General features: G+C 45.7%; 1 protein-coding gene and 1 long non-coding RNA gene across 4 annotated transcripts in view; one reads left to right on the plus strand and one right to left on the minus strand.

Annotated features, from left to right (window-relative positions):
* Positions 1-22,892, plus strand: part of WTIP (WT1 interacting protein) — an 84,982-nt gene that overhangs the window by 56,118 nt on the left and 5,972 nt on the right. For all 3 annotated transcript variants that reach the window (XR_012586500.1, XR_012586499.1, XM_074582922.1), the window contains 5 exons: positions 3,502-3,569; positions 16,622-16,684; positions 18,952-19,082; positions 20,047-20,098; positions 21,972-22,040. Coding sequence is in view for 1 of the 3 variants with exons in the window: in XM_074582922.1 (XP_074439023.1) it covers positions 3,502-3,569; positions 16,622-16,684; positions 18,952-19,082; positions 20,047-20,098; positions 21,972-22,040 (383 nt within the window). In the remaining 2 variants the exon portion in view is untranslated. The remainder of the gene's footprint in view (positions 1-3,501; positions 3,570-16,621; positions 16,685-18,951; positions 19,083-20,046; positions 20,099-21,971; positions 22,041-22,892) is intronic.
* LOC141741844 (uncharacterized) lies at positions 9,958-18,989 on the minus strand. The gene is made up of 4 exons (XR_012586501.1): positions 18,194-18,989; positions 14,569-17,942; positions 10,526-10,648; positions 9,958-10,161 (listed from the first exon to the last, which is right to left on the minus strand). It is a non-coding gene; the product is annotated as an uncharacterized LOC141741844 (long non-coding RNA).

A 22,892-nucleotide genomic window follows, 5' to 3' on the forward strand; every position in this document is an offset into this window, starting at 1 on the left:
TCTTTGCTGAAGCATTTGCAAAGTCTCTGCCTCCCACCCGAGGTGGTGGAACCCCCTTACCCTGGCGCTTGCTGCCCCTCAAATGTGTGGGTGTCAGCCCTGAAATCTGAAAGTTATTTGCAACAAGCATTTGTTGTGCCTGTGAGTGCATACACTTCGTTTTCTACAGTAAAACATGTCTCTGAAGAGCACCCAGGGGAGAAGAGGGCTTCCCTATGAAAGCCAGTGCTGCGTGCAGGCTGGGTGGCTCCTGTCGCATCCCATGGTCCCCTGGCGTGTCCTGCTGCTCTCCTGCTCGGGGGGAAGCAGCCGCCTCCTCCCCACTGCTGAAGCCTGCTCTGGCAGCACAGCTGAGCCAAGGTGGGTCTCCAGCAGGAGTAGGAAAGCAGTGCCGTGTTTGTGAAACCCCGTGCCCGTCAGCTCCACGCTAGGCTCCTCATTATAACTGCTCATTATTATTATAATGAGCCAGCGGCAAGTTGTATCAAGTTTTGTCAGAAACTCTTGACTTTTCTGTTTCAATGTTATGAAAGCAAATAGTAACCGGGGCTTGGCTATACTCAGCCGTTCAAAGGACAGCCAAGCAGCAGGTCCTGCCTACTGGTGGCAGGATGCTGTTGCCTCATCTGGCTGGCGAGGCCTTCGACTCTGCCGGCTAAAGCACCTGAGGGCTTTTTAACTTGTAATCTCTGCCTAATGGCAGCTGCACAGGGTGGGCTGGTGCTCTGCGGGCCCCCGAGTTATTCCAGGACCTCGAGAGGTGAAACTGCCTTGTCCTGTGCGTGGAGCTGGGGGCAGGTACCCTGGGGCTGGGGGCATTGACGCTGCGTCCCCAGCAGCTCCATCCCTCCCTGCCTGCAGCTGGCAGCTCTTTCCTCTCGACAGCAGGTTCCACACGATGCCCAGGAACTCACAGAGTTTGGTGTTTGACCATGCTCAGTGCCATCATTCAGCAAACCCTCTGGAGGGTAAACGGAACATATGTTTTTCCCTATATTTCTAAAATGCAGTATGGAGAAGCCAGTATGGTACAGCCACAGCTATTTGTGTGATAACTTGCTGTTTCTTGTTTATGAGATAATTATTGTATGATCCCTGAATGAAATTCCTCTAAGGTAAAAGGCCTGACTATCTTATTAATTATTGCTAATAATAGTAATTATCATGTGAGCAAACTGCTTGCCTGTATCATGAGTTTAGGCAAGTTGTTTCCCTAACAGGTAGCTTGTTTTTTTTAGCTGTAAAATGATGAAAATGGTGGTTTTCCTCAGTTTTGAAGAGTGTTGTGCTGCAAGTGGTGTGTAAAAGAGCTGATTTTGTCATGTCAGCCAGATGGCTGGGAAGGGGGGCTGCCTGTGCCAGGGGGCTGGCAGAGTGGGTGGGGGCAGTGAGCGGGGCTCACAGGCTGCGCGGTGCTGAGCAGGGGGCTGCCTCCCTGATCTAGGGCGTTCCTTTCCTGCAGAGATCCTTCCAGCAGCGGAGTTCAGGTTTTGTCTCTAATTTTCTCTGCTGCTTCTGACCACAATGGGTGTGTGGAGAGGGTGACGGCCAGTGCTTCTCCTCCTGAAACAGCTGCCCTGGCTCTGCACTGGTGGTGTGTGTGAGCAAGGTGGAAGTGCTGCGTCAGCACGTCCAAGGCAAGTCCCCATTCTGGGTGCAGCCACTTCATTTCTACCATCTAAAGACAAGTTGTGCATTAGTCTGGGTCTGGCAGAGCCGATGTATCCTGTAAAAAGCCATTCTGTCCTCTTTCCTTTTCTTCCCTCCCTTCTATTTACTTTTCTTTTACCTTTCACTGGAGAGGTTTAAAAATGGCTTGGATAAGCTGGAGGGAAGATCTAGAGGTGGTTGCTCCTGCATCAGTTGAGAGAGGCCCCGGGACCCCCTAATGGTTGTCCCAGCCCTCTGCCTTTTTTTGGCAATGCGTAGGATGGACCAGTTTTACCCAAGAGTCTCGGAGGCGATGGGACAGTCTCAGTGCGTTGCCCACGCCACTGGGCTCCTGGTCCCCATCAGGGCTACCAGGCAGCTAGAAAGACAAACAAGAGCTGACTCCACCTACCAGCAGTATGGAGACAGCAGCCCGTGAGATCGACAGCCCAAGAATGTGCACACAAAAGAAGCATTTCCCTCGGCCACGACAGTAAAACCGCCAGACAACCACATGCAGCATGTGATTTCCCAAAAGCATCATCCCAGATCCCAACTTCTTTGTGCCACACACTGTTTCCCAGGATCAGATCGCAGTGGCAACGTGTAAAAGGCACTTTCAAGCACTGAAAATTAATCATATTTTCCTCAACATTGTTTATGGAAACCGTGGCTAGCACTCCTGCCCCTCTGTGCTTGGCCAGCTGGCTCAGCTCTCCGGCCCTCCAAGTCAAACCCTCTGCAAAGATCGGCCGTGTTTATGGTGGAGCTGCCTTGGCAGGAGATGTCCAGGCTTATTCTGTGGCGTAAAAGCTTCAGCAGTGACCTGGGAGGGCTCATTTGTTGACCTGTAAATGCAGAGCCTCTTACCCTCCTCCTTGCTCCAGGTCTCTGCTGATGGCAGGCGGTTTGCAGCCTATAGTAGCCACCGTGCCCTCTGCTCGCCAAGGCTGCAAATGGCTTGTGGGAGCACCCACATGTTTGGGAGCCTTGGCCAGTGGGACCCTGGCACAGAGTGGACATGAGGTGAGTCAAGATGAGCGTGGTTTCCCTTCTCTCTCTCTGCTTTACACTGATAAAATGGTGTTGCTTTCAGTGGAGCAGCTCTGGTGTAAGACAGATCTGATATGCCGTATCTAAAAACTGGTTGGGCTCGGTGGTTTCTGAATTCCTGGTTTAATCCTTCTTGTTGGGACTCTCTGGAGTCTGTTGTGTATTTCTTAGCTATAAAGGGAGCCATCAGTTAATGATGATCACAAGCTTTGTCAATAGAGTTCTGCAACCGCTAATGAAATGGCAAATGTTCAAACTTGAAAATGAAATCTCTTGGTTTCAGTATGATTTTTCTGCCCTTCCCTCCATCAGATGTGCCTTGTACTGCGTTAGTATCGCAGGGAGCTGTGGGTGTAGCTGCTGTGGCATTGATTAATGCATTCATATTTTTAAAGGTGACGGGGGCATCCGTATGCAGTATCCTGTGTTTGGTCCTTCAGAGACAAACGTGTCACTGATGTTGATTGCAGTGGATGTGCACCTGCTGCGATTTCACCTGCGAAGAAAATTGTCTCAATTTACAAATGAGCCTTTTGCTCCCAGAATAAACATTTTTGGTTTTAGATTTCAAATTTTGCAGGAGCAGGCATGAGCTGGGTTCCATACCCTGCTCTTAGAAGTAACATCTAGTTGATAAGGAGTTTGTTAGGGCAGGATGGAGCCGAGAGCCAGCCCCCCTGGTATGTGCAGGGGCGAGGGGCTGGGACAGGCGCAGCGGGCTCCTCTTTGCACTTTGTGCCGTGAACGGCCGGGTTTGGGGACGGGGCACGAAATTCTAACGGTACTATGTTTTGTCAGGGAGAAGACTACGAGGAAAAGCGTTCTACAATGTCAATGGCAAGGTGTACTGTGAAGAAGACTTCCTAGTAAGTAAGATTTCAGGCGTTTTCTATTGTTTTTAAACCAAATTGTTCTTTTTTATTGGCTTGTTTGCTTTGAGAGACGGTTTAGTCATCTGGGGCCTCCTGCCAGCGCTGGAATTGGGAAGCATTTACCACTAACTCCATAACGGCAGGATCAGGCCCTTGGTTTGAAGTGGTGGCTACGAAACCAAGTACATAACTGTCCATAAGCCATCACAAAGTGTAAATTATGAGAATAAACACTGGAGCTGCTCAAGCCTGGGACTTGAATCGCAGCCACAAAGCCTCGCCTGCCAAGCTAGAGCTCAAAGTCAAACATCTGGGGAATACCAATCATAACGAGAGGGGAGACGTTTTTGACTGGAGCACGTCATCGCTCTGCACAATGTTGCTTTGTTGCAGGCGCAGTTTTAATCACTGCCCTGCTCGGAGTGATGTGGAGCTGCATTGTGATTAGCTAAAAACTGTTAGCCACGGAGGAGCAACTAATTTTCTCTCCATGCGCCCAGAGCTTTTATAAATGCTTTACTTTGAGACTGAGTCGTGAAAAGAAAAATGAAGCTTGTTGCTGAGCTGTGTTGTTCCAAAAATAAAATATTTGTGTAATTAAGGGTGAGGATTGTGCAGTACACAGAGAATTATTTGATAAGTGGCAGACCATTTATAATTAAGATTAAGAGGACGGCATGGCTGGGAATTGAAATTAGAGAGGAATGATATATTTTAGCTTAGAGGATGATGAATTGGAGAATCAGTGTGTTGAATTTATACCACCTTTATTTATTGAAATACCATTCATTGCGAAGCTTGGGTCTTCCAGAACGACTTTTCATTTCTAATGAATATATGACCATGGTTTTTGCAAAGGAATTATTCAAAGTATATCCCACAACAAAAATGTTACTGGCAGTTCAGAGTGCACAAATGCATTTCTCATCAATGCAATCCATAAAAATCATGGAAATTCCTTTATATTTTAGGAAGGCCATATTTGCCTTCATGTGTTACACTTTTACTCTCAGCCTACCACAGCTGGAGCCTGTTGGAAAAAGCAAATTGTTTTTTGTGTGGAAAAAGTTTCTTGTTATAATTGAAATGTGTTACTGTTTCGTTTGCATTTTGGAGAGAAAATTATTTTTTCTCCATTGCTTTTCTCAGCTCTTTCTTTCCTGTGTTTTCTGCAGAGGCATGGGGAGAAGGAGAAGAGGTTGAGTGTGAGATGGAGGGGCTCAGAGCTTTGAGATTTTTATTTTGAACTGTGTTGGAATGTACTTTCCCCATGATCAAAACCTTTCATCCAGACTTAATGACATGATTGTTGTTATTATCTTGTAATTTCAGCCTAAACATGAGAATTTTAAATCTAAAAATGTCAATCTTTTGGAGAATATTCAGTTTTCAAGGGTGGGAGGGGAAACTTTATTAGTTCTTAGACACATTCTCTAGTAGCCTTCTGAAGGGAGATACTTGCAGTGATTTTCCTAAGACTGAGGTTAACTGTGCAAATTAGGGAACTTTGGGGATGTTTAAAGCACATATTTAAAAGCCCAAACCTGCCATAGGTGTGTCTTAGCAATTCCCTGTAGCACAGAGGGATGGGGGAGACACAGACCAAGGACTCACTGCTGCGTAGGTTAGCAAAAGTCGTCAAATTGTGACATTGTCCCTGCCCGTGTTAAGCCAGCTGCTTCTCAGAAAGGAATTTCATCTTCTCTCAGCTTCCCCTGAGTGAACATCATAGCAAGAACACCAAGAATTGTCTTGTTTCCCTAATAAATAAAACAACTTTGCCTATTTTAGAGTTCTGTGAACAGAGAAGGCTGTCCAAAATTTTCATATTCCCGGGTCTTGCTCTTAACCACTTGGAAACACCAGTCCTCTCTAAAAAGAGGTGTTTTCAGTCCAAAGCTGATCGCCAAATGATTTTTCTGTATAACTGAGAATTTCAGTCTTTATGTAACTCCAAATCTTAGTGCAGCTTTATATATGGGGTAGGGTAGCAGGAAGTTAAAGACAGGGGAAGGGAAGGTGTAAAAAGAAAAATTAAATTTGCTTGAGGGTGAATTAGGCTGATCTTGTACTCTGTCCTCTGACCACTGCCATGCAAGCTTCGCAGGCCAAGGAGAGAGCACCAGCAGTTGTAACAGTCTGTGGAGGTGTCCCACAGCCCCAAATCCATAGGTCTCTCTCTGCAAGCCTCTGCCCTGTCCTGCAGCAGCCCTGTGAGGAGGCGCTCCTGCCTTCCACCCTTCTCACACTGGGAAACTTGTCTCTTGGCTCCTTGCCACCTCTTTCTGGCCAGTAAGTGCCAGCAGGAGCAGAGTGGATCATGTTCTGGTCTCATTCTTAGGTAAGGGCATAAGAGAAAGATGATTTTAATTCAGGGAGGTAAATGGAGGCAGTCTACCTCATTGTAATTGTATTTCTGCTAAGAAAATACTGTCTCCTCTTGGTGTCCTTGCTCCTCCTTGGCTTTTGTTTGCCTGGGGATTGATCTGAAGGATTAGATGCTCCTATAGGTGTGGGAGCCTGGTCACAGCTCTGTGGAGTTGCAACTCCACAGCTTGTGGGCAGGTCATTTTAAATATGACACAAACATAACAGGAATTAGAAAGTGGAACAGCTTCAGAAAATTTGGGCAGGAGATACTGTGCTGTCACGCTGGGGTCATTGGTGAAATCCGTGCAGCAACAATGGGATTGGAGGGGCCCATGTGTGCATGGCTGGGCTTGCAACAGCGGGATGGTCTTTCCTGGACTCCCAGGGATGGATGTGAGGAGTCCATGTTCCATTGCTCACAGCCTCACCGGAGCAGCAGCGGTCTGAATGAGCCCCTCATTGCCCTCCCAGAAGGGGCCGAGCTCGTGGGAAGCAGCCAGCTTGCAAATGCGGTGCAAATGGGGAGCGGAGGGGGGGTGGCTGGAGCCTCCCCGCTACTGGGAGGAGAACCCGGCCCCTTCCCATCCTCAGCAGGCAGCTCAGGGCAGAGCTGGGGGCTCACTCTTGCAGAGTTCCTGTCCATCCCCTTTGCTGCCTCTGTGCATCCCACAGATTTGCTGCAGGTGCTTCTTCCCCATCATCCCTGGCATCATGCTGGGGATGTCCCAGGCCAGGCGAGACACAGGGGCTGCAGCAGGTCCCACTTTGGGACTGCCCAGGAACAACGATGGGCAGAAAAGCTGAACTGGTTCTTACTGTGAACCAGTCAATGCAGGAAAATTTTATGGAAGAATGGATATTATTTATGGGTTTCTTCTTACTGTAACTGTTAGAAATGTTCACCGTCCTACAGATGTCAGTATTTTAATTCTCCTGCAGTGCTGCTGTTTTCTGTGTCAGACCGGCTCCTGCTGGAGCAGTCTGAAGAGCTGTAGCTGATGGCTCATATGCCATACCTGGTTCTTTAACTTGCTCAAGACAGATCAGCTCTTTTCTCTCTGTCAAAGGTGATACATGGAATTCACTGCAATATTATGTCTGATCCTTGAAGCCAAGACCTTGAGGAAAGCCATTATCTGATCCTTACAAATGTTTGGCACCTGCTGTAAGAGCAGGGCTAGCCCTCCTTGGCCAAACTGTGCCTTCCCAGGGTCGCCCAGCGCTGGTGCCAGCCACCCCGGGGTGCGTGAAACACCACATGGGTCGCATTTTCTAAGAGAGCTCAGTTGTCACTTAAAGGCTAGCAAGTGCCAGAGAGCTTTGTCTACCAAGTTGTTTCAAAAAAATGGGTCTGTAAAAGTGTGCCATGAGGACCTGCTAGCGTCAGGCATTCAAAATCTGGCCCTTTCTTTGAAAAGTGCTTTTGATTTCTGGACAAAAGGTGTTAGAGAAATGTAGATATTATCATTCATTATGAGCAATTTCCAGTGCGCAGCCATAAAACTCTCCAAAGCGCAGATACACCCATCAAAACCTTTGGCAATAGCCGCAAGGTACATTCTTCTAGCAAATAGTTTTCCCACATGTTTGCTCTCACTGAGGGCACAGATTATCTTCCTCTGAATCAGGCAGCTTATTTTGCACATTCTTTCCAGGGAAGAAGTACTAGAAGTTTTTAGACCCACTTGTGGAGTGGTAGATGCCACATGCCACAGTCATCCTCACGAGAACAGTGCGGGCTGTCGGCGTGTGGGGTTGGGAATCGATGGGTGAGGGCTGTACGCCCTTCCCCCCAGAGCACACGGTGCACCTCTTCCTTCTTTGCTTAGTTTTTTCAGCCTTCCCCTTCCTGCCCTGATTAGCTGCACATTCCCAAGCCATACTGGCTAAATGTAGTGAACGAATCAGCATGTAAAAAAAAATAATCCACCAATAATTCCAGTGCTGCGTGAGCGTGGCGTAGAGATTGCCTCATGGATGCAATTTCCAGTAGGAGTCTTCGGTAGCGATATTGCATGTTCCTGAGTGTAAGGAGTAAAAAGAACAAAACCCAAACCCAAAACTTTTCACTGCTTTGCTTTAGCTCCAGGGAAGCTCCAGGCACTCTTTTTCATGCCACCTTAAGGTAGCAAGTCCAGCAACATCCAAGCCTTGCCTCAGCCCTGTTAGGATAGTTACTGCATGAAAGGGAGTAGAACAAAAGGCAGTTTAATCCTTCCCTGAAAGCTCTCAGGACACAGACGGCTAACTGGCCATAACAGGGACACTGTTCCTGGTCAAGTGAACAAAAAATAAATGCCTTACTGTATAATAAATAATCCCAGTCAGATGTTCTTGTTCCATTTTGTTGATAAATTGCTGCATAATCATGGGTGAAGGAAAAATAGCTCAATAATTTTGTCTTTCCTTTTCAGGGCTTAAATATCACGTAAAGAAATTTAAAAGAAATTACTGTTTTTCTTGGAAAAAAAGACTTTTAAAATGTCACCAAAGCAGCCTGAATCTTAGATCTATTATTTCTCTTTTTTTTTTCTTCTTTTTTTTTTCTTTTTGATAGGCTTTTCCTTTTTCTCTTGAGGTAACGAACATTATTGAGTGGGGGTCCAGTAGAGGTTAAGAAATGCGAGAATTTCCCTCCAGGGAGGAGATGAGAGGGAAAATGAACCTCGTGACAGATGTTAGTTACGTTGCTTAACGCACTACTGGAAGACACTCAGATGCTCTGGAAATAACCTATTACAGACATCACAAGCTGTAGTGCATAGCATTAAGGTCATCCAAAACTTCCCTTTTTAAGATTATCTCTTTCACTGGCTTATAACTTTGCCAAATTTAATCATTTAGGCTGAACTTCTTTGTGCCAGGTTTTTGCCTCCGGCTAACTTTGCTGTCATTAGTTGTTGAAAGTTTTGTCTGAAGCTGTTCATACATTCCAGTGAGTAAGACTGGAGGAAGGTCTGTCACTTTGCCCATAAATCCTCAAAGAGGAAGGCTCTGAAAAAGTTGTTTTGCTGATACCAACCCTAAAGAGAGACGTAACGCACTGCGGGCCTCTAGGAGGCTGTCGGTCGTACCCTCTCTGCCCTTCCCAGCCCGGAGGGTGGCCGGTGGCTGCGGCTCCTGTCGGGGAGAGGCAGGGGCTGAGGCTGTGGCACAGCCCCGACCCTGCAGGTGCCTCGTGAGTCTTCCTTCTCCTCTCCTTCCAGCCAACAGGGGTTTTGGGGCCTTCTCTCCCCTGCACCAGTGACTGGTACCTGCTCAGGATGCTCTCCTCCTTGCTACAGCTGTGGTGTCTTTGCTCCGCAGCTGGCCGCTGCCATGCAAAAGTTGGCTACAGAGACCATACAGGGCCTTGTCTTACATCCACAACTGTAAAACTCTCAATGATTTTAAAAATGCAAAAGGATCAGGGTGTGCAAGACTGGTAGGGAGGTGACAAGTGGCAATGGTCATCCTTTCATGGGGGAAGGGGATAGGGTATCAACGGAGGACCTGCGGGGTGATGGGCAGCGCTTGCACCTTCATCTCCTGTAGCACCAAACACAAGATGACCCTGACCCTAATGTGGGCCCCTGGACATGCCTGCAATGTAAATATTAATACTGAGGAGGCTATTCTTCTCAGTTAGTGCACGTGCTGTTTTCCAAGCCTGGCAGTGTGGGAAATGGCCTGTCCCGCTTACTGGGGCCGTAGGAAGATGGTTTCTATTTCGTATAATGGAAGCTGGTGTCAGCTGGAGTCAGAGGTTTGATTTTCCATCTCAGCGAGTGTAAATGTTTGGAGATCCCCCTTGGGAGGTGAGCACTGGGACTAGCGCATTAGTCAGAGAGCCCATTGCTCTCGCTCTCCGAAAAAACAGACTCCGTTGAAAAGGTAAATTATTAAAGTTGCAGCTTGTGTCCATTTCATATCTAATGGTAATCACAGAGCAAATGGAATTCTAGATAACTTGTAAGGATGTCGTATTTAGGAGACTGCTATTAAAATGCATACTCCAGTCAGAGAACAGACAGACAGACATGGGTGTTTATTGATATGTTTAATGGAATGACGCAATCAAAGCTTGGAAAGGGATTTGCTGGATTATTCCTGGTGTACAGAAGCATAAGGAAGTCTGTGAGCATTTTCAAGGTGCCAATGGCTCCAGGCTGGGACAGGAGGTGCTTTCAAGTTCCAGAGGCATTGTGAATGCCGAGCGTTGCCGTGCTCCCAAATACTGTCAGCGAAAACAAAGGCAAACAGATCAGAACTCAGCGCATGAGGGAGTGAAGTTCATGTTGTTACTTGTGTGTGTCTCACTCCAGCCCCTCCCTGCCAAAAAAATTTGAATACTTCCCTTCCGTAGTTTTTCCTAAGTTTGTAGTATGCTAGTGGTCCTTGTTTTATTTTGTAAGTGAAATTGACAGTAATGGTGACCAGTTAAGATATTCTGAACTGAAGTGTTGCATCAATCCTACAGATGGGCTTAAAATTCAAATTTCAAAATATTTAGGGCTAGTCAAATATTGATTGGCCACTGCATTTTGGACTTGAATGTGAATCAGCATGAAAAGCGCGTAGAGCTGGCAGTTTGGGCTCACCTCTCATTGCAGCACAATACTGTGGGGCTCTATCCCGTATCAAGAAGTTACAAGTCCCTTGAAGCTGGTTGAAAACGTCCCATTGACTTCAGGCAGGTCTGGATTTTCTCTCAGGAATTCATCCTGGAGGACAAAATTTAAAACTGGGGCCCGTATAACAATGTTGGCACCAAGGCCTAGAAACTAAGGGTGAATGCTGCAAACGCTGCATGGCGTGGCAAAGGGCAGGGCTGCTAATGGAAGAAAATTGGTGTTTTGAAATAGGAGATTAGTTGGAGTCCAGAAAAATCTTTCGAGTCTATAAAAGAGCGATACACAGGCAGTACCTAGACCCAGGTGATAATGTAGATAAACATAATGTGATGAAATGTCAATGTATGAGTAAGGTCTGCATTCACTAAAAGGATGCTCGGCATTTCCTGAACTGGGTTACGATTGTTAAACGGGTCACAGAAATCACTCTCTGGGCTGTGGCAAAATAGACAAGGGAAGACAAAGATGGGGGTTTTTTCTGAGATGTATCACCATGGACTGGCTTTTGCTACTGTCCCATACTTTACATTTGGTAGTGGAACGTTTGGAAGAGCATGTTACAAAGTCCAGTTGGTTTCATGCCAGATAGTCACTCCCCTATTTCCTCTTGAGATGGTGATCCAAAAAGTCACATTATCCCATTTTTCTTAGTGTTACATTGAAAAGTAAATTACAATAACTGAAGCACACTTAAAAGAACTAGAGCTCTTTCTAATTATGTGTAACTCCTGCCAAACACTTGTAAGCAGACAGCATTAATTTTTGTCTATGGGAGAGTTAGAAAAAAACCATGTGAGAAAGTGGTGTGTTTCCACTTCTGTAGTAAACATTGGTATTAGTTGCTGTTATGTTTTGAATTGAAATCTTTCAGCAACTGTTTTGAATAAAATCCCAATGATTTTTTTTTCCCCAGGAAGATATGTTCTAATGTAGAGAGTTTCTTTTGCAGTGTATGTAATAGATGGTAGCAGTGACAATCAGTACCCTGCAGCGAGAGTATAGCGCTGTGCGATGTGAAGTGCTGTACAGTGCGAATCAAGTTAACAGATTTTGGGCTGTGTGATATGATGCAGAGGTAAAGTTGTTGCTTCAGGCTTTTTACTTGATCGTTGTCACTGCAAAGCTTCCACAGGAGTTGTTTAAGGAAGATCTAGGTAAGAAAATTGTTATTGGCTCTTTATTAATCAGACAGAAAGTAGCCTTTGCTGAGAGCTCGCACATGGGGCTCTGTGGGCGCTCCAGGAAGCAAATGGCTTATTCCTTTCTCAGAGGCTATGAAGTGCCTGCTGAGGGAGAGTTAGCTGCCAGCTGGATTCCTGATTTTTGGCAGAGTTTTGTGCATGGCCAGGCCAACTGTTACCTCTGTGCAGAACATGAAGTCCCTCCTTGCCCTACCCATGTCCTTCAAACAGAGTGAAGTGGAAGCGCAGAAGCAAGATAAGCCGCTGTGGTAGCATTTCCTCGCTGGCAGTGAGACAGCGTGAAGCAACAGGATATGTGAAAGGGTCTCAGCGAGATGAAGAGTAAAGTTCTGGACTATTTTCCCTTAGTTTAGTCTCTGCCACCTGCCATGAGGCTCCAATATCTTTGAGCCTGAGAAGGCCTCATTTTGTTCAGTTCAGTTTAATCGCTGCATTTAAATATGCGTGTAAAAAAACAACAACAAAACCCCATCTGCATGAAACCAAATTTGATATTCTCTCCCTCTCTTAACGTGATCCCATGAATTTCTTGCATTGTTGTGTCTCATGTACTAAGGGTCCCATGCAGAGAGCAAACAATAAAGCAGGGAGAAGACAGATGCTCTGCTAATGGGAAACCAAGGAGAAGGGAGGCTGTGAGGGATTACAGGCAGCCTGGGGTTGGAATACATTATTAGCATAGCACCCAATTCAGAAATTAGTTTTCAGAATTAAATGCCTGAAGCATTTTGGCAAAAACTCCCGATCATCCTTCTCAAAAGCCCTTAAAGCATAAAAGAGTAGGAATCGCAAGTCTAGGCTGAGCAATCGCATGCGGTGACTTTTGTGGTGCTGTTAACAGTGAATTGTAGTTTTTATGGCTCCATACCATTACTGGGGCAGCGACTGCCGCGCCTACTGAAATGTAACCCACTCGATCTGCTCACCCAGACCTTCAGCAGGTTTTGAACATCCTCATCAAAGAAGAAAATGGGCCTGAATGGGATTCCAAGGTCTGTTTCCAGGAGGAAGGTTTTGTTTTGTTGAGTGCATAACAGCAGGGAAGTGCATCAGCCTCTCCTCAGGCATGGTTAGGCATGCGGAGGAGAGGCAGCGACCTGTCTTTTCAAAGATCTGTCATTGCCTAAGGTAGAAACTTCGGGTCCTGAAGTCTTTTTCAGGCATGCTATTTTCTGAATGTTTTTGCTTTTGAAAAATCATGATGAGAACATCAAACTTTAAAAGACCCTGGGTAGACAACCAAGAGCGGTTACAGCACTGAGGGCAGACAGGAGAAATTGTTTCTCATAGTACGTGGTGGGATTATCCTCCATGCATAATTGTTCATTATATGCTCAAAATTCATTGTTAATTTCTTTTGGATATATTGCCCATTAGACAGAAGAGTTATAAACCCCAAGATTATCACAGGAGGACACTAATAGGCCTAAATATTTAGGACAGAAGGAGACTTGTTTTTCCTCTTACATTGAAACAAAGGCTCTTGGACAGAATCATTAGAGATTTTTTTTTGCCCGTTTGATAATCGAAGTATAGCGGGCAGCAAACAAAAGTAAAGTTCAGCCAGCCAAGTCTTCTACTTTATTTTTACTCTTCTGTTCTAACATAATTAACATATTTCTCAAGGTTTATTTAGTTTCCCAGAGTCTTATTATATATAAGTATCATTGCGGAGCTTGATTACAAAATCTTGATTCATGCACATAAATTGAGATTTTATTATCCTGGGAGAGAAGTCAAGGACAAGGTAAACATGGGAGAAAACAGTTGGGACCAAACTAAGAAATCAGGAAAAATAATATACCAGCTTTTCAACACGCACTTGTTTTCTTTGCATCCTGGTAACTAGCATCTTACTTCTGGGTCTCAGAAGTGAAAGTGAAGGGTAACACTTCATTTTCAGCTTTGAATTTCAGAGCTGTTCTTTTCAGAACAACTTCTTTCAATGTTTTTATATATGCTTAATGAGCATCTATAATGAATATTTGGGAAAGTTCAAAATTACACTTCTTATTTGTCCTGGGTACAGACTGTCTGTAGACTTCTGAATTTTTCTGTCTAGTTTGAGATTGGCCTGTATTTACATCATCTGACTGCTGTGCCAGCAAAATATTTTTAAAAAAGACAAACTGGCACATATGAAACCCTTATAGAGTAAGGCTAGAGCTGAGCCCGGTACCGCTTCCATCCCGAGTGACACTGTATGTATAAAATCCCATGCGTACAGGAAGCCTAGCTGGGATTTGGCTTCTCCAGTGGGGTCTTGCCTCTCAGCCTCTACTGCTTCACTGGTCACCTCAAGCTGTTTCTCATGTCTCCAGATAGAGAGGGAGAGCTGGTGCGCGCAAAGCCTCCTTTTTCCCCCTCCAACTATGTCAGTAATAAAAGAGGGTACAAGTCTGTAGAGCAGAACCACCTCTCCTCTTGCAGTTAAGTACTTTGCAGGCTCTGGGGGCCAGTGCTTCTTCCCCCCAGCCACGCTGGGCGCCCACCCTCGGGGAGGCGCTTGCCTGTGCTGAGAGATAACGAAGAGGCCATTCTGCATTGTCTGCCGTCGGGAGCAAATCACGACTTCTCTCACGTTGCGCACACACAAGATTTGTGAAGGTTAATAATAATCAGGTGCTTCAAAGAGAGAGGTTGCCAATTTTAATTAGTATTTTAAGACTTGGTTTGTAAGCTCGGCTTCTAAACTTGAAAACTTATCACAACAGCCCTGTTTGAACTCTCCAAGTTAGGAACAAACACTGCAAAGCAGAAGATGGCAGGTGAGCTACAAAAATGTAGAGAAAATCATTCATTGTTTACCTTTAAACAGCAGTGTCCACAGTACTGCCGTCATGTAGAAAATGTGCTGCTGAGATCCCAGGCTGTGACTCCTTTACAGTTGTAAATCGATGTAAAACAGAAGCAGAGCTGACTCCAAAACCCTGATCTCACTGAATCAGGTCTCCAGTTTCCCAAGTCTCTGGGATCAATACTATGGTCAGAAAAGAGAAGAGTGTGGTGGGAAAGAACAGCTCCCCGAGCCCATGGAATATTTTATCACTGCTATTGGACTTACTGCCATTTTGCAAAGTCTTCTTAATTGGGTAATCCAGTTCTGAATGTGTTTGACAAATAACAGTTCTCTTGTTAAAAACAAATCATGGTTTTAATTTAATAGGGTTAGTCATATAAGGAGTGATTTTGTGTCAGCAAAACCTTTCTTTCTGACAAACAGTGTAATTTATGACAATCTAGTTGGCAATAAATGACATTAATCTGACCCGCTATTCCATTCTGTTCCTGGGGAATAATGTTCCCTCTTAATCAATAGCTGGGTAAATGCTCCTTTGCATTCCTTATCAAATGACAGCCAGATGGTACTGGTAAATTCATTCCAGCAGGATTTTAGAATTAGCTGGGTTTGTGCTATTGTTAATCCTCCACTGTCTGGGCCACTAGGACCTACCCACCTGTTTCCAGTAACCCTCGAGTTCGCAACCTCAGGAAATAGTCTGGCCAGATGGTTACTCAGATGCAGCGCAGCCAAGAAGCATCCCAAGCAGTGAGACCTTTTTCTGCGTCAGTAAGAAGGAAAAATCAAAAAACCAGTATCTGGCAGAAATAGCCAGCTAGGATTGCCCGCCTCTGGATCTGGTCCTCAGCACCCTGGTCTCTTTTGAGGAAGTTTCAAAGTTTCTTAAGATTGCATGAGCTGTGTTCCTTAGTGGGGGGTGAATTTGGAGCTGTGACCACTGCCATAGCATCATGTACTGACTTTCTGGGCCCATCAAGGTGTCTGTCTTTTCCTTCATGATCACTTTGTTGCATAGCAACAATAATTTTGTCTCCCACCTATTGATCTGAAATAACATGTAATCCCCTCATACCCATAAAAAGGAAAATATATGGCAGCTCTAGGCTGGGCACCACTGGCTTTTGAAATGAGGGGCCAGTTAATCCCCACTAAATCAAGGTGGGGAGAGAGGAAGCCGTGAGCTCTGTTGGGCTGAGGCTCTGAGGATGCATTAGATGCCGGAGCCAGTTAACCTGTGCTCTGGGAGAGGAGTCCACTTTACACTCATCCTCCCCATTCCCTTCTGTCATGTGCAACTAAAATACATTTCAGGTGAGCTTTGCTACAACCTGAACTGCTGAAATGAGCATCCCTGTGCAATACCGTGCCACCGATGGGCACCCTTGTCCCAGGCCGGGTGGAGAGCACAGGCAGCACTTGGCTTCTGTGGGGCTGCAGTGGGCGAGAGTAAAGTCCAGCCACTGCAAACACCAGTTTCAAAATCGCATGGCTGGCGTTCTTGCCTGTAGGGAAGCTGTTTGGTAGGTCAGTTGTCTGGCCTGATGACCTTGATATTTTTTGTATACTTCTAAACACAGGGCTAAAGACAGACTTTGGCCTGTCTTCACTTCCCTAGCCTGCATACAGCACTGGGTGAAGTGCAGGTCCAAAAACTGAGGTCAGTGTGCACCTGGTCACTAATTTGAGTGGGAATTGGGATGTAAGTCTGATGTTATTTACTTCCCCAACAACAACCAAAAGAGTGAATTGAAGCTAATTCCAGCATGCTGAAGTCACACTTGCCAAGTAGGCTTAAAAAATTAAAAATCAACCTTAAAATAATACCGTTACATTGGAAATCTCGATGGAAATCTTGCGGTGGCTCAGGCCAAGCAGGGTCTCAGCATGCTGCACGAGCAGAGCAAAGGTTTCCGAGGCACTGTCTCCCAAACCTATTGGCCAGTTTGCCATCATACACACAGCACAGGCTGGAAAATAGTGCAGTGTTCACTTAGAAGGTATTTCTGCAGCTAGAGGAGTGGCTACTAATAATCCTTTCTTTTCTTGTCATTTGAACAGTATTCAGGTTTTCAGCAAACAGCAGACAAGTGCTTTGTTTGTGGACACCTCATAATGGAAATGGTAAGAGACCTACACTCCTAACCGCGGCATGGCTCTGTGTTTCACCTGCTTTGGGTAGCGCACTGTGAGACACCAGGCTTTTTCCCCATCAGACTGTCATTGTGTCTTCACTACTGTCAAGGTAATTTTTGAACCTAAAGGCAGTAACCAAACAAAAATACCACTGTGCTCTATTAAGTGCAGTAAGTTGGGCTGCTTTTCTATCTGAGATCGCAGGAGGCAGCCCACTGGCTGCCACATGCCAGTTTTAAAAAAAAAAATTAAAAAATTAGATTTTTACTACTAAAGGGGGAAGATGCAGCACAGCTGTGTATGAGAGCACAGTAAAGGAAAACAGAGGCTGTGCTCTATAAGACAGTAGAATAGCAAGAGCTCTGTCAAGGGGATGGAATCTGGACTAGAGCGGAGTGGGAGATTATCCTGCGGTTCGTTGCCCACTGTAACTTGCTTATTTACCTTCTGCCGCTTGTTCCATGTCAGTTCCAATGCATTATTGCCACTGGGATTTGTAGGGAGACAGCAGGCAGAGTTACTTTTATAATAAAAAAAAATAAAGGGCTATGGGCTGAGCCAGGTACTCCTGCCATCATTTCAGTGGGTGGAAGTAGGAAGAGTTTAGTCTGGTCTTCCTAAGCAGAAATTCCCAAAGAAAATGAAGTGGCTTGTGCATTGAAGAAGTTCAGATCACATACTATATCTATTCTCCTCTTACTTTAAAATGTGCATGAACCTCAGTATGCCTATTAGAAGTAGCTACTGCATTGCAAACACAGAGGTTCAGTAGGAGCTGGAACGGAGACGTCACTAATGAGGATTCTGGCTCCTATCCTGGCACCACTGGTTGGACAAGGATATTGTTCATTTTAGCCCAAGAGCAAATTTCTAGAGTTGTGTCATGCTGTGAGGGGGAGGGGTGTCCCACGTGGATGCTTTGAGCTGTCCCTTAATTGCAGAATCCCAGGCAAGAGTCTATAGTATCTTGTTGGTGGAGCTCAGTAGCTGGAAGCTTGGCAGGTGCTTCTCCGCCGTTGTCCCATCAGCAAGTGTGCTCTGACAGAAGGGATCGGCTCTGGGAGCTCCAGGAATGAATCCGTCTTGTCTGGCTGTTCTTGGTGCGCCTCTTGGGGAGCACAGCTGCAGCCGGCGTTGCTGCGCAGTCGTGGTGCCGTGTCCAGCCAAGGCTCAGAGACGAGTTGTTTCTGGCTAGGAGCAGGCTGGCAAACCACATGGATTCTGATGCCACTCACTGAATGGAGAGCTGTAGGGGGAAAAAAAGGTTAAATTAAATTGACTTTGTGCATTTTTCCTATGCGCTACTTCTTATTTCTTGTTGATTTGATCTTTATTCATAGAATCATCTATAGGGCCATGAGAGCTTGGCCTGTGGAGATTTTTCATCTCCAGCTTATGAGCAGCCCCAAGCTGAGCACTGCTGCTAGCAGATACTTTTTGAAATTACCTTCCAAAGGTATTTCTTACACCTGAAATGCATGCAGTTGGTGCTGTGACCTGTGAGAGCTGCCTGAAGATGATGCCATGTCTCACTCTTCCCAGAGGCTCGTTGGTGGGCTTGGTGTATCCTCCTTGATGTCCCAGCGCCACACCGAGCATTACATACGAGGACACCAGGAGGGAGGGGGTCTGTTCTGTAGTGGTGTAGCTGAGACGGCGTCAGGCCTTCCCTTGAAACTTTTCAAATGAGGAGGAAAGGTCAGCATGGGAAAAGCATGGATACAGATGGAATTTTAACAGAAACTGATGGGCCTCTATGACCGAGTGATAGCCAGTCAGTAACTGGTGGATTAGGATCCTTAATTTATAGAGAGACACCTATTTATTTGCTTGTTTTGTTATTTTACTTTTTAAGTTTGAGTAATGACTGGTTTGGATTGCGTCTGTCACAGCCTGTTAAGTTTTGTGAATTAACTCTCTATCCCAGTAACTTGTATTTGGCTGCAGCACATTTTCCAAGAAGTGGTCTCTGAAGCCGTTTTTAATTTCTGTTGGCAGTATTGGCCCTGCAGAGCTAAGACTGATGGGCATTAGCCTGATTTTCACAGTTCTCTCTCTTGATTGGGAGCCTACTGAAACCCACTGAAATAAGCAAGTTGATTGTTTTAAAAGGCCCCTTGCTGACAGAGCTGCAGAGTGGTAATTTCATCCTGAAGTGCTTTTCTCACTGTCATTATTAAGAATGAGACGCAGCAGTATATGGGGGGGAACCTCTTGTAATCACGCATCTGCTTATTTTGCTGTTGCCTCTTAAGATCTTACAGGCCCTTGGAAAGTCGTACCATCCTGGCTGCTTCCGCTGCGTGGTGTGTAACGAGTGTTTGGATGGAGTCCCCTTCACTGTAGATGTGGAGAACAATATTTACTGTGTCAAAGACTACCATACGTAAGTATGCAAATCCATTGCATGCTTACAAAAGTTATAGCAGTTAAATTATTGGTATAGTTATAAGCCTTTGTAGTAGATAAAAAGGCTCATTCCTGTTCGCTTAGATGTCCCTCAAGTGCCACTGTCACATCTTGCATTTGTGAAGTATTTTAAAGTTCTATTAAAGGTCACTATGTGGCCCAGCATGGCATACAGTGGCCAGGTGGTTTCTAAGAGTTGAGGTTCTGGTAGTGCATGACACTGGCAAGCGTAAGTTAGGTTAACCTGGACTGGACAATAAACACGTAATTAGCAGCTGGCGTTAGAATGATTTTAGCCTCAGCTGACAAAAAGTTTTGTGGTTTAAGTGATTGCTTTTTGCTTGCACTCAGAGGCAATGCGAATGCTCTTACCTCCGGTAAACCAATAACTCGGCTTATGCAGCAAGAGTAAATCACTCTGAACTCAGCCCTCTTGGTACAGAGTTGACTGTGTTACAAGGGGAGAGTGAATGTTGGCTCGGCCTTTATTGTAAAATGCAGCTGTGGATAGTAAGATCAGTTGATGTATTTGTTTTAAGTGGATCCCAGCCACAACCAGCCCATCTCCTATTTAGTGTGGTTGTGTTTTTCCTGACGTCAGATGGTGACAGTCCCCCAGTCAGGAACTGCTTTGCAGTCAAAGCAGCGAGTCTCTGGGAGAATATGAATGGCTTTCTGCGTAAAGGACAGTAAGAGAAAGGGCATATGTGGGAAGAGGCTGGATGCACTATGCCTAGAGGTGAGGAATACCTAAGCAAGAAACCTGGGGTAGGTCAGCCTCCTCCAAACCTCCTTTTCCCTGAATATCATCAAACAGAGGTGTTTCAAATCCTGCGGATCTACATTTTGCTAAGAATAAGGCATGGTTAGAATAAGTCTCTTGGTTCTACTTTTTGAAGAAGCTTTAAATGTGATTTGAACACTTTCTTCTTGCACCCTAGGGTTTTTGCACCAAAATGCGCTTCCTGTAACCAGCCAATCCTACCAGCACAGGTACGTTTTAACATGCGCTGACTCTTTGGAGAAAACAGCTGTTGGCATATCAACGCTTTCTAAAAACACATCAGATGCTTTTCCTCCCTCTTCCAGAATCTACACTATGTCAGATACTAAATTAAATACAGTTTGGCAGTAGTGTCCCTCCCAAACATTCCCAGAGGTTGTAATAGTCATACTACTTATGCAGCATAGTACTTTGTATCTTTAGGGTGCTTTCCAGGTCTTAATTATGCTGTTATAAATCACATTTAATTGAAAGCCCTGACTAGGGCTCCAAGAACAACCCAAGAAGTAAAGCCCTGTTTATTTTTAGAATCTCCCATTAGCTCAAGTAGCAATTTTCCTTGTCTGCTATGTTTGCATTTCTGCTGCGGATCTGTTAAGATGCCCAAACTCAAAAAGACATCTGAGGGTTACCCTGACCCTGTGAAAAGGCCACACAGTCTGTCGTCCTGGGGTGGCAGTGTAATGAAAGTGCTTCAAGGGGTGGAAAAGGCAGCAGAAAAGTTGGCTAAAAGGGAAGCTCATGGATCACCTGCCTGCAGCCTCAGCCTGTCCAGACAGTATAGTTTGCATGAGAAGACTTCTGCGTGAAGACATCCCTTTTCTGCCTGCCCGCAGCAGTGCTCCCCCACACTCTGGTGGGTGCAGGGCCCTCCGATTTCCCGTTGCTGAGGTCACTGACCGGCTCATTTGTAAGCAAGAGGCTCAGCACCTCCTTCCTTTTCCTCTCCCGTGTTTATAGAGCCAGAGACTGCATCCTATAAGCTGCTGTGCCCTGGTAAAGCCTGTGGGTAGAGCCTCTTAGCGTGCCCACCTCCATCACTTTGCACGTTACTCTCTCTGTCATTATTATTTCTGTTAAATGACCAGGTCTCACGTAATTAAAAACCTTAAGAAGGCTGAGCCAGAACTACTTGTCCTGGTGATGAGATGTGAGGAGAAAACCCCTATGTAGATTTTACTGGGTTTGTGTCTTACAAAATGATTTAAAAAAAAAAAAAAAAACAAAAAAAAAAGAAAGAAAAAAAAAGCAGTCCTGCTGACTCATCTGATGGCTAGCAGGATAGACGCCGCGTTCTTTCCCATGGAGGTTTCTTAGGTTAGTTCAAGTCTTGCAGTGCAGGTATTAACTTGCCCACAGCTTCTCTCAGACATAGTCTACGTCATATCTGATGCTCTAACCACACCTGGAACTGGAAACAATGCAAGGCAACACATTTAATGAGCTCTGTCTTCAGAGTGGATCAGGGAAAGAGTCTGTGAGGTTACAAGAAGGGTATGGGCTGCTCTGCAGGGCCTGGGGCTCAGCCAGGAATTACACAACCCCACTGCATCCACCCGCACATGGAGATTTTGGCCTGGGCACATAATTACCTGCCGAACTGGTATGTAAATCCTGGTGGGGTACATACAGTGACATATGCATGTGCAAAATAGCTGCGCAGCAGATGGCTTGAAGGGAATACAAGTCCTGGAAAACTCAGGCCACGATGTCTACAAGGAAGAGTTACCCAATCAGTGGCTCATAGTTTTTGACTGGTAATTCATTCAGATCGTGGGTCCCCTTGGAAAATTATTTGATTTCAAGACTATTTTTTCCCTTGAGGATGAAGATTTGGCTATACTTCCCCAATGACATCTACAGCTTAGAAATGTCAGACACCCACGCTGCTGCTAAAGAGCAAAACCAGCAGTGCAGTGCTGTGCACCAGGGGACAAGCCCCTCAGCGGTCACAGAGCTCTGCGGAGGAAGAAGGGAACCCCAGGGAAACAGCTCTCCAAAGCGATAGGCTGGGCACTGAAAGAAAACCGAGAAAACAGCGCTTACAGGCTCACTCTTACCTTCTCTCTGCTTCCCCAACAGGGCTCTGAGGAGACCATTCGGGTAGTGTCAATGGACAAAGACTACCATGTGGAGTGCTATCACTGCGAGGTGAGCATCAGGCGTCTCTGCTGGCCCATCCCATGGCAAGGCTTTGCCAATAATGAGCAGTCACTTGGTGGGTGCCCGACTCGCACCCCAGGGTGCACTTGCTGGCTCTTGCACACCTGGGCAGGTAGGGCTTGCTCTGCCCCACGGCTCCTGGAGTGCTGGCTGGGCTGCAAGTGGTGCTGCCACCTCTAGTACCACATTAGGGGTTTTTCCCCAGTATATCGACTTCCAAAGCTGGGTTTGGTTGTTTGGGTTGAATTTTCTCAATACTTCTAGACGGGGAGAGAAGAAAGAGTAGGTGCCGGTTCTCTGTTTCCTGATTTCTGGATACAGCTTGTGTGGCTCTGATCTGAGGAGCCCTGAATTCACATTGCCTGTGCAGGGAAGGACCCTCCCTGCTACACTGGAAGGCTTTTCTAGGGGATCTGTGGAAAGAATAGTGATTCTTTACTAGAAAAGAGACAGGGATACCACTGACTTCCTGACATTTTTTGGGGAGTAGTTTCTTTTTGTGTGGAATATTTAAACAATTAATGGGGCACATCAAGTTGTGGGATTAGTGCTCTTGCTTCGGAGAGGAGAGCTGAGTTCAGTCCTAGCTCTGCACCAGGAGCATGAGGAGGGAAACAAACTCTTTAATTTGGGATCAACCCAAAACTTCCCTTTTGCTGTAGGTTTGGCGCTCTGATAGAACACACAAATATCCACAGAGATCCTAACTGTGCTACCTGTCAGCACCAGAGGCAAAAAGGCAGCAGTACTATCTTCCGTGCACTTTGGCACAAAAAGATTTTACAAAGAGAGTTCCGATTGAGGGAGAAAATAACAAAATTCAGGGCATCTTGAAGTGTA

Source organism: Larus michahellis, chromosome 4, assembly GCF_964199755.1.
Source record: "Larus michahellis chromosome 4, bLarMic1.1, whole genome shotgun sequence".
Lineage (NCBI taxonomy): Eukaryota > Metazoa > Chordata > Aves > Charadriiformes > Laridae > Larus > Larus michahellis.